This window comes from Tupaia chinensis, unplaced genomic scaffold (assembly GCF_000334495.1).
Source record: "Tupaia chinensis unplaced genomic scaffold, TupChi_1.0 Scaffold148488_1, whole genome shotgun sequence".
Taxonomy (NCBI): domain Eukaryota; kingdom Metazoa; phylum Chordata; class Mammalia; order Scandentia; family Tupaiidae; genus Tupaia; species Tupaia belangeri.
Window position 1 is genome coordinate 418,080 of NW_006208337.1, and position 12,087 is coordinate 430,166.

The 12,087-nt window shown below is 49.0% G+C and overlaps 1 protein-coding gene across 6 annotated transcripts in view; it reads right to left on the reverse strand.

Moving 5' to 3' along the window:
* The window catches only part of SPIDR (scaffold protein involved in DNA repair), a 532,009-nt gene that overhangs the window by 6,485 nt on the left and 513,437 nt on the right, over window positions 1-12,087 (reverse strand). For 3 of the 6 annotated variants that reach the window (XM_006170450.3, XM_027769073.1, XM_027769074.1), the window contains 5 exons: window positions 11,402-11,612; window positions 10,669-10,821; window positions 3,431-3,524; window positions 2,236-2,350; window positions 1,942-1,995 (listed from right to left, as the gene is read on the reverse strand). In XM_006170450.3, the coding sequence (XP_006170512.1) occupies window positions 1,942-1,995; window positions 2,236-2,350; window positions 3,431-3,524; window positions 10,669-10,821; window positions 11,402-11,612 (627 nt within the window). Of the gene's footprint in view, window positions 1-1,941; window positions 1,996-2,235; window positions 2,351-3,430; window positions 3,525-5,267; window positions 5,481-10,668; window positions 10,822-11,401; window positions 11,613-12,087 lie in introns of those variants that run through there. The other 3 variants (XM_006170449.3, XM_006170452.3, XM_006170451.2) reach the window with 3 other exon arrangements.

Sequence of the window (12,087 nt, forward strand, 5' to 3'; positions counted from 1 at the left end):
AGGCGGCCGGCTAGAGGACAGCCCCAGGTGGCACATGACGACAGGTCACCACACATTGCTGGGAGGGTGGGCAGCAGGCAGCTTGGGAACTTGGAACTGTCTGGCCTCTCATAACCTTGGTGAAAGCTTGGTGAGCCTTGCCTGAATGTTAGAGCTTAAACCAAATGTCCAGACACTCCTGGGCATCTTCAGAGCAGAGGTACAGAAACTTGACTTGAAAAAAGCCAGCAGAAAATCATTTGTTTTTAAGACGTTAGGCTTGGCTACATCACCTTTGAATGGAGTTTAAATAAATCTTTTATACTGGGGAAACTCACACAGGTTAGTTAAAATAACTATAACAGCAATCTATATGCACAAATGTGAAACTGCATATGCATAAAATATCTACATTTTTAAAAGGCACCTTACTTGTGGGCCTTTACATAACTTTTTCTTTTGTGGTAAGGCAGAAATTAAGGAAACCACCTCTCAGTTCCATATCCCGATGGTATTGCTGTTGGTGAATGGCTGGCAGCCCGTCCGACAGTTTTCATACCCGTGACTTGACCACACTGGACCAAAGGTCTAGGACTTGGCCCCCATGTGTCCTCTCCAGAAACAGGACGTTTTTGCGGAGAATGCCGTAGGTTCTTGTGGAAAGCCCCACTTGGAGCCTGGATTTTACACAATGTGCAGTCTCACCCAGACCAGGTGACTGGAGGCCCATGTACACACGCTGGGCACCTGCCATCAGTGCCTTTCCAGGTCAGATCGCAAGACCAGACTACCCTTCGTGAGTGAAGTGGGCGAGACAAGGAGCTTCCTAAATTTATGCTCATTCCAGTTGTGTCAGCCCTGAAACCAGAGCACCCAGAAGGTGACACCTGGGGCTGTCTTTCACTTTCTTCCCCTCACCCAGTGCTCATAGGTGCTTGCCTAGGTGCACACGCAGCTCGCTCAAGCATGCACAGATGCCATCGCGTGTACATATTCACACACACACGTATGGAGGCTCACTCTCAAGTCCTTTCTAAGCAGGGTTTTGTCTACAGGAATATTCTAGCTTAGAGTTAGGTGTGAGATTTCTCCTCACTGGGGAGCTAGGGAGCTGGGACAAGGACCATGCACTTCCGGCCTGCGGTGGCCCTGTGACTGCACAGCCAGGAGCACCCATTTATACCCCTGTCCACGGCCTGGCCCCAGTGGCAATCCCTGCTTGGAGGAGCAGCTCTGATGAAGGCTCTATACTGGAGCTGGATGTGGGGTCACCAGGAGCTTTAAGGCTGCAGGTTTCATCCTGGGGAGGCAGCTGAGCCCCCCAAAGTCGAGGCTGAGCACTGCAGGCTCGGACCAGGGACCCTCAGGGTTCTGCTCGTGATTTCTCCACATTCCAGTTTCATCCGACCTTGACAGTCAAGGCGACACAGCCTGCTCCCTGCAACAGGGTGGTGGACCCCATGGTCCACATGGCCCCCAAGGAGTAGAGCCCCCAACCACCAGCTCCAGTGTGAGCACGAGAGAGAGGCCCTCAGCTGCTGGGGAGGCCTGCTCCCACTCAGTCCCCACCACACTGAGAAGCTCCCCTCCTTGACAGTTTCCATAGCACGGCCACGTCTCCTGACGTCCCCCCCTTCCCCCCCGCCCCCCCGTGGGAAGGGCATGCACCCTCTTGGCAATATAAAAGCAATAAAAGGAGAAAGTGCCCCTCTGCTAATTCTGTCCTATTTGTGTGAAATGAGAGCTGAGGGACAGCCTCCTGGAGATAACCCATTCTGAAAAGAGGGTCTTGTCAGCCCTGGCATGTGGCAGTGAACAGCAGGGGGAAGCCGGCCACATGCCAGTCTGCCATAGGCACACACTGTCGAGCTGGGGCTTGCTGTGACTGACAGCAGGGACAGGCCCTCATCTGCGGCATGACCTGGACCCCTGGCAAGACACACCAGGCTGGCGGTCACTTACCCCATCCTGGCCACCGGCGGACCTCAGCAGATAGGAAATGCTGTGCTGCAGCAGCTACAAGAACAGCGACATGGCAGGGTCAGGGCAGCGCGGCAGCAAGAAGTCACACGTGTCTACCATGACCGTGTGGAGTTGAACTTTGCCTCACCATGGGCCTCAGCCTCAAAGCCTCACTTGAAAATAGCTTCAAGGACCAAAAGGAGGGCCTGTGCTTCTGGGGGCTGAGGCTCCCTCCCAGGGAAGACTACAGGGACTGGATTGGGCTCGCCCTGGCCAGGGCACAGCGTCTCCCACCTTGACCTTGACTCTGCACTCGGGTCGTGAGGGGCAGTCCAGGAAGACCTGCAGGTGCCTCTTGAGAACAGGAGCGGTGACCAGCTGGGAACAGTCCTCACAGGAAAAGGCACCTCTGTGGGGAACCAGGGGCAAGACAAGTCAGGAAGGCCCAATCAGAGCCGCAGGCGGGAGGCAGGCAGCTCTCTCAACTTGGAAACTTCAGAGACAGAGAAGAGGCCCTGCCCTCAGAACCAGGTTCCCCTGACAGCCCAGAGCAGCCGGACTCAGCTGCTCTGCACAGGGTGAGGGTGGTGGAGGCCATTGCAGGGCCCATCGGCAGAAAAGTCTTGTTCCTGTGGAGTGTAGAGGGGCTGGCAAAGCACAGGGAGGCCGGCCCAAGCCCTCTGTGAAGCCAGAAGGTAAGGGCTTGTCCCGGCCCAGAAGGGAGAGCCTGTCTTGATACTAAGCTTGCAGCCCTGGGAGCTGGGTCAACATGCCCTTGGCTGTGCCCCAGGACTGCGCAGACTTGTGTTCACATAGGGCCACCAACCAGAAGACACTTGCTCTGTGTTTCTGAGGAAGCAGAAGAGCAATGTGCACTCCCCTTTCTGTCTGGGAGTCCAGAAAACTGACCCTAAAGGGATGACCGACCCCAACGTGCAGCCCACCTGAGGGGAGGCTGGAGCGGGCTGGTGCCACAGGGCTGAGGGAAGAGGGGTGGCTGACTAGGTGGCTGCTCACTACTCCCTGTAGAAGCCTGTGGTGGCCACGAGGCCCAGCAGGGCACCCCTGTAGGCCTCCCTTATGTTGGCCCCATTTTTCTTTACTCTCCTGACTGATAACAACAAAGCCAAGGGCAAAACTCAGCTCTCCTCTCTTAAGATAGAAAGAGCCAGGTGGTACTGTGGAGGTTAAGGTAGTTCTATTTCATATGGCCAGCTGCATGGTTTGAGTCCTGGATCTGGTGGTTTGAGAAACTTGCTGGGCATACTGTGGGCATGCCTGAAATCCCATGAGGAGAAGGGATTACGGTGTGGCCAGTCCCCCTGGGGGTGCTTTCTTGCATTCTCTTGGGTGAGCGCACCCATCCTGTAGCCCAGAAAGGGGACAGCAGCAGACATCTCTGTGACAGCAAACAGGTGCCAGGTCCTTTCCCTGCAGCTCTCGGCAAGGCTGCCCAAGGTAGCGACCTTTCAGGATGGCCCCACCCTACCTGTCTTCTGGTCTCTGTTCCAGTCTCCCATTGCCACACTGGTCACACGCTGGCCACCAGAAAGCGGTGTTCTCATCCACGCCAACCACAGTGCCTAGACCAAGGTACAGGAAAGGAGGCTTGCCTCACACAGGTGGTTTCTGCATGCCCTCCAACACCCCGACTTCTCTGCCCCTCAGCATTCATGATGACAGAAGGAGACGTGTGATCCTTTTTCACTCGTGAATTTATATATATTCCTGTGACTTTAAAGTTTCCATTTATTACACAAATTATAATGATAAAAAGTTTAAAAACTTGCCCACTACCTTGGTGCAGAGGTAAAAAATGACGCTCTGTGAGGCTGACCCAGTTCGAAACTGGACCTCCCCAAATACGCTGGGCACACCCATAGCCATGATCCAGGCAGGCTGAAGCTGGGTGGGTCACAGCCTCAAGGCTCTGTGGGGGCGCCATGTCTCCCTTCTACAGTCTTCTTTTTCTCTGTCTCTTTTGTTCAAAGAAGAAATAAGTAAGCTAAAAAAACATGTCTACCATAGCACCACTTAACCAAGTATTTCTATTTTTGCTTGTCTTTTCCAAGTGCATACATTTTTAAACTGTCACAGTCTAGCGATCTGGCAATGCCTGTTCTACTTTATTTATTTATTTTTTTAGGCTTTCGCCATAGGGTGTGTGTGTTCACCAGAGATAGACAAAGACAGTGAGAGGGAAAGTGAGAAATCACCCCTCAAGGAGAGATGGCCACACGGCAATCCCTTCTCCTCCACTCTCCTCCCAGAATTTTGGGCATGCATGGACACGTGCCCCACGTGATTTTGAAACCAGCAGGTCTCAGACTCAGTTGGCGGTCAGCCATGTGGGAGTCCAGCGCCTTAACTACTACCTGCTGGTCCAGTGCTCATTCTACTGTACTTGGTAGGTGGCCGAGGGGCTGCTGTAGGGCTGTGCTGTCTACCACACTGATGTGCCATACAGGTGACATGTCACGGCTCCCAACCATCTCCACACCACACATGTAGGTCAGCAAGTCACTTCAGCAATATGGCACCAAGTGTCTTTGGAAATAGGCCTCTCTATCTGTGTTAGCAAGCAGAAAATTCCTATTCGGGAATGACTCACGCTGCCACGATCCACACCATGCCAGTTACCCTGTCACAACACCTATTTCAGAATTTCCTTTCTGTGCTGGCCTGTCTAGGACAGTGCTTAAGAGGCCAGAACTGACCTGGCCAGCCACGGTCTGAATTCTAGCTCTGATGACTTTAAAACATGCTGTGCATGGTGGTGTGCATGCGTGTGCACGTGGACGTGTGTGCACCCTGAATCTTAACGAGATGTAGAAATGGAGGAGGAAGAGTTGACCACACCCCGTTAGGAGTGCTTTTGCTTGCTCTCTGGTGAGTGAATGTGCCCTTTGGCAATGAAAAAAATTTGCCCTCTTAAAAGGTGTAATGGACTGTTCTATTTTAGTGCCTGCTTTTTTCATAAGGAGAAACACACTTATTCTTATTATTTATTAATATATCTTCTTAGTTATTTCTTTGGTTTATTGATTTTGATTAAGAATACAGAAATTTTGGCTTACTCCCAAAGTTGTGATTTACATATTCAAATAACTAGCAAGCTCTACTGCTACTGACTGTGGGGTAAACATGGAGCACTGGAAATAAAAAATGAAGGCTGTATTCACTCCCACATATCAGTGCAATGGGGGAGCAGGTGAATAAACAAGGTACACATCTGTACTCATTAGAGAAAATGGAGACAAGCCCTGAGGAGTGCTGCAGAGACATCCTCTGGCTGGCGTGGGCCAGAGAAGGATTGCTACAGGAGGGTGGCAGATGCCACCCATGAGGCCGTGTCAACCTCGTGCCTCAGTGGGGCCTGCACATCACAGGGGGCTGGAGGTGGGAGGACACCAGGGGAGGGCAGCGACACAGCCGCAGCTCGGCAGGACCACGAGGCACAGGGTCTCGCTCTTCACACAGAGGTCTGATGTTCTTGGGTGCAAAATATGACTGCTGTCTTCTAGGTACACTGGCAAATCCTTGATGAGAAGTGGTGAAATGAGGCATTTTAAGATAAAGTAAAATATGACCTGTTTTCAGAAAAACAGAATAGTTCTCCTTCCTACTCTTGGAGCAAAATTGTCACTCCACACTAACACAAGCATCAGGAGGCAATTTAGCTGTAGAAGATGAAACAGAATTCTGAGAACTTAGGCTTGGTTAAGGCTCATGCATTAACTTCTTAAAAAGAAAATAATAGATCTTGATTTTGAGAAGGCTGCCCAGTTACTAACATTTTCCTTGCAAATTTAATCAAAAGTGGGTCAAAGAGATGAAAAGTGAAGTGAATAAAGGCTTAGAGTGTGGCAGGAAAGGAGTGTCACTAATTCACAACAGGCAGGCACTGGGGAGGCCAGAAGCACAGAACCGCTGTGTCCCCAAACACCCTGCCCTGCACCCAGGCTCCAGGTTCACTGAAATGAAGCTCCATGAAACAATAAAAGCAGAGTGCTACCAACTGGAGTTCCTTTGACCCTAGGAGAGCTGTGGGTGTTAATAGCATTTACATTTATACGGGATTAGGCAATTTCCTTCCAATTAGAGAACAAGGCAAGAGTTGAGGAAATGTATTTCATCTGAGGTCTAGAAGCCACTGGAAATCCTTCTGGCAACCCTGTGTGGATTTCAAGGGATGGCTGGGAAGTGCACCATTAAACTGTCAGTGTCTAGAAGAAGCGCTTAAAGGAACGTCAGAGAGAGAAAACTGTTTCCATCAGGGCTGAAGGTCGTGTCACTGTGCCCACCAGTGCCTGCAACTTGCTATAAAGCCTTTACTTTGTTTGTCTTACACAGGGATGTTTGTTTTCTAAAGTTCATTTATTTCTTCCATGTGACAAACACAAGGGAGAGAGAAGCATCCCAACAGGGCCTGCCCCTGGCTCAGCCAGCCCAGGAGTGCCCAGGCACTTAAGCCCAGTGACTCAGGAAAGTGTTGCTGCAAATGGGGAACCCTCCCCGGTGGGAGCAGCTTGCAGAGACCTGTCTTACCAGTGCTGCCTCACAGCCTGGCCTTAGGAATGTCTTGTAGTCAGGTTTGGGAAACGTGTATCTCTTAGCTACTAAAACATGTTTGTAAAAGGGTCTTCATGGGCCCCTATGGGCAGCGCCTCAGTCTCAGGGCCCCTGGGTGGGTCTGCCCTCCCAGAAAGCCTGGGGTACAATGGTCTTCTGTAACAGCTCTGCCTCACCCTCCTCCCTGTTATTTCCTGGATGAAATTAGTTGGGGTTCAACAATTGTTCTTTCTCAGGACCAGCAAGTAGCATAATGGCTGTGTTGCTGAACTCCCACGTAGTCGACTGCGGTTCGAGTGTCGGACTTGGTGGCTTAAACTCACACCGGGCACGTGTGCGTGCGTGCGTTCCCAAGATCCCGAGAGGAGAATGGCGAAGGGATTGCGGCTTGGCCCTCCCCCCTGGGGGTGATTTCTCACTTTCTGTCTCTCTGTCTCTCTCTGTCTGTCTGGTAAGTGTATGCGCCCTATAGCGAAAACCTCTCCGGGAAAAAAAAAAAAAAAAGAAAAAAAAAAAAAAAAAAAGAAAAAAAAAAAAAAAAAAAGAAAAAAAAAAAAAAAAAAAGAAAAAAAAAAAAAAAAAAAGAAAAAAAAAAAAAAAAAAAGAAAAAAAAAAAAAAAAAAAGAAAAAAAAAAAAAAAAAAAGAAAAAAAAAAAAAAAAAAAGAAAAAAAAAAAAAAAAAAAGAAAAAAAAAAAAAAAAAAAGAAAAAAAAAAAAAAAAAAAGAAAAAAAAAAAAAAAAAAAGAAAAAAAAAAAAAAAAAAAGAAAAAAAAAAAAAAAAAAAGAAAAAAAAAAAAAAAAAAAGAAAAAAAAAAAAAAAAAAAGGAAGAAGAATTAAAAGCAATTGTTCTTTCTCTTCAGAGGAAGAAGTCTGGCCTGAGGACGGACTTTGCCAATGTCCAGGGCGACTTGGGGCCTGGATGTGCTCACCACGGCGCATGAGGACCTGCCTACGGGCGAATATTTATCACCTCACACCACTTCACCCCAAAAACAAAGCAGGAAGAGATCCAAAGGAGAGCCCTGGTGTGCAGCACCCTCCCCGTGGCTGACAGCCCAGGCACAGCTCTCAGTGAGAGAGACTGCTCAGGTTGATCTGAGCCCTGGGGATGCTCAGTATACCTAGTCACTGGAGACCAGCTGCTGCAGGCTGCACAGCCCAGCACTGACTTCCTGTAATGGGAAGGGGCCCTGAGCCCAGAGGCTGAGCGATGCCCCAAATGTGAGTTTGAAGGAGCTGGCGCAGAGCAGGGCAGGTTCTGAGCTGGGACCTTATACTCTATTTGAACCTGTCTATCTGGTTCTTATCAAAGGGGCTGGCAATGCTTTGTGCTGATAACAGGCTGTTTTCATATCCCCTGACCTGTAGGCCTGCAGGGCAGGTTCAGAGCAGGCCTGGGGCCAGGAGACACACAAGGAATGCTTGGAGAAAGGGAAAGATGTGGGGGTGGGGATGAGAAACTTGGATCTACATAAAGAAGGAAGCGCAGGGACCAGCAGGTGGTGTGGTGGTTAAGGTGCTGGATACTCCCACATGGCTGACCAGGGTTTGAGTCCTGAATCTGATGGCTTGCTTTCTCACTTCCTCTCTCTCTCACTCTTACCCTCTGTCTCTCTCTGGTCAGATAGACAAATAAATAAATAAATAAACAAAATAATTATTAAAAAAAAAAAGAAGGAAGAGCATTAGACAAGGAAGAGTGAAGGTAAAATCAAATAACAACAATAATAATGCATTCAGTGATTGCGGCCTGTGGGTGAGTGAATGAATGACAGCAATGTTCTAAGGGGCAGAGGAAGGGTAAGCACACGGTTACAAAGTGCCTGTGCTACTTGTGCAGTGGAATGGTGCTGTTCAAAAACAGACTTGATTGATTGTAAACATATACTGCAAACTTTAGAGAAACTATTGGAAAAGTTGTAAAAATAAATATAATTGATATGCTAAGAGAAAAAAATGAAATCACGTGAGGGGACTTTAAAAGGTTTGTGGAAAAATAGATAAAATATAAATTTGTTTTTGCAAGAGAATTTTGAAATGCAGGCATTTTTCATAACAGGCAGTTCTGTGAACTTTTTGAAGACCTCTCCTCCCCCAAATATTACTCTATTAAAATGAGAAAAGGCAGAAAGAGTAGAAGACAAATAAAAAAGAATAGAAACAGAAAAGTTATAAATATTAATTAAATCCTATCAGTAATCACTTTACATGGAACGGTCTAAAAATGCTACATACTGTACGATTCCAACTATATGACATCCTGTCAAAGGCAAAATGATGGGGATCAGTGGTTTCCAGGAGTCAGGTGGGAGGCATGGAGAGTCAGAGCCCAGAGGATTTTTAGGGTTGGGAATCTATTCCCTGTGGTATGGTAATGGCGGGCATCCCTGTCAAACACAGAGAATGGTGCAGCGCAAAGTGGATGGTGCCTTTCCCTGGGTGGGGAGCAGAGGCTCTGGCTGCTCCAGCCTGGCTTCTGGGCCCTGGTCCTGGTCTCCCAAGCGCTGCTGACCATGCTGGCTGTGGTGCAATGGGTGGAACCCAGCTGATGTTCACAGCCCTCCATGACACGTAGCGTGGCAGGGCTGCCTCCCTGCTCAGGCCACCCAAGTGACCTGGGTTCCCAAGGCACTTTTTAAATGACTTGTTCAAAGGGCCTGTTGACTAGAACTTCTAGTCAACAGCCCAGGGGCACCTGTGTTCAGCGCCGCTCTGTGTCCTGAAAGCCAACACCCTGCCTGGTAACCCTCCATCCTGCTCAACACCTCTACTGTGTCTCTCTTGTAGGGAGGGCTGTGAGCGCCTCCAACTTTTGTCTATTAAAAAAGAGCCGTGGTAAGTACAATAGTGTACATATAATTATGAAGCGAAGGAAAAAGCACCTACCAGAACTGGTTTAAACAGAAATGTAGATCCCACTGATTTATATAACAAGAGGGCACAGGAAAGGAAAAGAAAAAACCCAGAATTCTCATCTTAACACGAGAAAAATATAGGTGTCAACCAGAGCCTGTTTGCTCCACTGTTTAAAAGTCTTATTCTCCTTCTACACTAATAACATCTGAGAAAATATTCTATTTACTGAATTCTGTAAATTGGGAAGAGAACTGGATCAAAAACGGACAAGGAGGAGTCTCTATAACTGACACACCCTTTCACTGCCCAAGGGGAGCAAGCACCTGACACCAACAGTGAGAGCCCGCCTCCACTAACCAAACCTCGGATGAGGGTCAGACCCAGATCGAACCTTTGGAATTAACACCTGCAGCACGGTGGGCTGACCTGCACCAGGGAGCCTGGCTGCTCCAGCCCCACAGTGTCTCAGGCATGGACATGTTGGCTGGGGCCTGGACAGGAAGTTTCCATTAAGGGGATGCCAACAGTGCCTGCCTAACATTCCCCTCACTTTCTGGAAGAGATGCACATGGAAAGCCCATGGTGATCTACTGGTAGAACGACTCCCCTACTGCTGCTGAAACAATGCAGGTGCCACAGAAACACCCAAGTCTCCAGACAGCACTGAGATGAGGAGCCCTCAAAGCTGGTGGAGCCCACCATTCCCTACCTCGGTGAATAGCACGACCATGGCCTCCTGGTCTGAGCCAGCAGCTGGGAGGCTGCCCACACACCCTCCCCTGGTCTGTGCCCTGTGCCCATTCCTCCCAGCCTGTCAGTCTCCCTCCTGCATTTATTTCTCTACCACCACCTCTACTGCCACCTGGTCCCCTGACTCTGCACCAAAAGGTGCCCTGTGGCCTGTCTCGCCGTCTACTGGGTTGCCTTTCCGCTACCTCCCTGATCTCCAGCCTACTAGCTCTCTCTGACCAGCAGCCTATGTAAGTCCTGTTCCCCCCGTGATCTGTTCCTGCCACCCCTGCCTGTGCCCTAATCAGTCCCATCTACCCTTCAGACCTATCTTTGGGGAGCCTACCTCCATCTCCCTAACAAGGTCAAAGCGCATGCTTGCTTGTGCACTTTTCTAATTCCTCTCTACAGAGAGCAAGTAGCTCTTCTCACTTCATTCCTTATGCATCCAAATCTGAAACACAGCAGGCACTCAACAAACACTTGTTGAACAGATGAGGAGGTGAACACAAAGTAAGTATGATATTTACGTAAAATACAAAAACATTTACAATGAGCTGGCTGCCCACCTTGAACTCTGCAGATGGAGTTGATAGGTGTGCCAGGGTTCAGTTCGTCGAGCGTCACCGGGGCAAGCAGCTCCTGGGAGCCGGCCTCAGAGGCCACACACGGAAGGGGCTTTTGAAGCAAGAGGACAGTCCGTTCAATACAGACAATTAGACCTGCCAAGAGACACTTCGGGTTAGGAAAGCACTGAGAAAAAGTGGGTCTCCCTGCCAGTAAAGACCATCCGCTTTGCTGGCCTCCCAGGCTGCCATGCAGGCAAGAGGACAAGCAGGGGCCGTCTGCCTCTGGTTCCAGGCCGTCTGGCGGTACACGTGCTTTGCAGAGTACTCAAACCCTGGGAGCTCAGCTGGAAAAGACAAATACTAGACTCAAATTCAATTTGGAAAGGGTAAGTTTTATAGTATGTGAGTTATATCTCAAAATAAGAAAAAAATAAATATATAGGCAGGATTTTACATTGAGTCCAGGAAAAAAAGGCCAAATGACCTATGCATATACATTAGTATATTCTAGCTCTTGCTTTGTTTTAGAAAGGGCTCTTCCAGGCCACAGCCTCAGATGGCTTCTGCACCAACACAGCTGCCTCTGTGGGGCTGAGCCCTGGGGGCTGGATTTGCCAAGTGGCCACGGTGGGGTTGGCAAAGGCCTGAGGCCAGCCCGGGTCAGCAGTGCTGAGCAAGTTGGAGGCACCCAGACCCCAGGAGGGACTTAGTGGGCACCAGGCAGTGGGTGTACCCTGGTCTCGCAGAGCATCTCTGAAGAGGACACGGTGAGGTCGAGCCACAGTGAGTGCTTCCAGGACTTCTGGGCCCAGCACACAGGAAGGGGCCACGCAGACCGGCAGGGTTCTGGGGAGCCTGGGGTCACTCTCATCATTTGCTTGCAGGCTAATGTCGGTCACGAACAGCCAAATCTCCCTTTGCTCAGGAAGAAGCAGACTTTTCAGCTGCAGTTTGAAGACACAGTAAAGACCATTCACTTGACTGTTCTTATATCCAAAGTTAATTTTTTTCCCCAGAGTACACTGTATATTGTCTCAATAAAGCACATCAACAAACATGCTATTGTCAGCAAATAATCTTCCATTTCTTGTTTTCTGTATGTTTTGCCTCCCCCCCCCATCCTTGATTCCCTATCTCTTACCCTCTGCCATCTCCCACTCTCCTCCCACACTGTCTCTGGTATCTATGTTTGCTTTCTGTACTGTTTTCCCCCCACATTTTATTGAATCACCAAAGACCCTAATCAATTCAAATACCCTCCTAGCAAACACAGGTGACACACACATTTCCATGAACACAAGTCTAACTTTACACATCCTATGAAGTAGCACCTAGCTGGGGCTACATATCCTACTGCAGTCATTGAATATATATATATATTTTTTTTCCTGAAACTTTTTTTTTTTTGTAACTCAATTT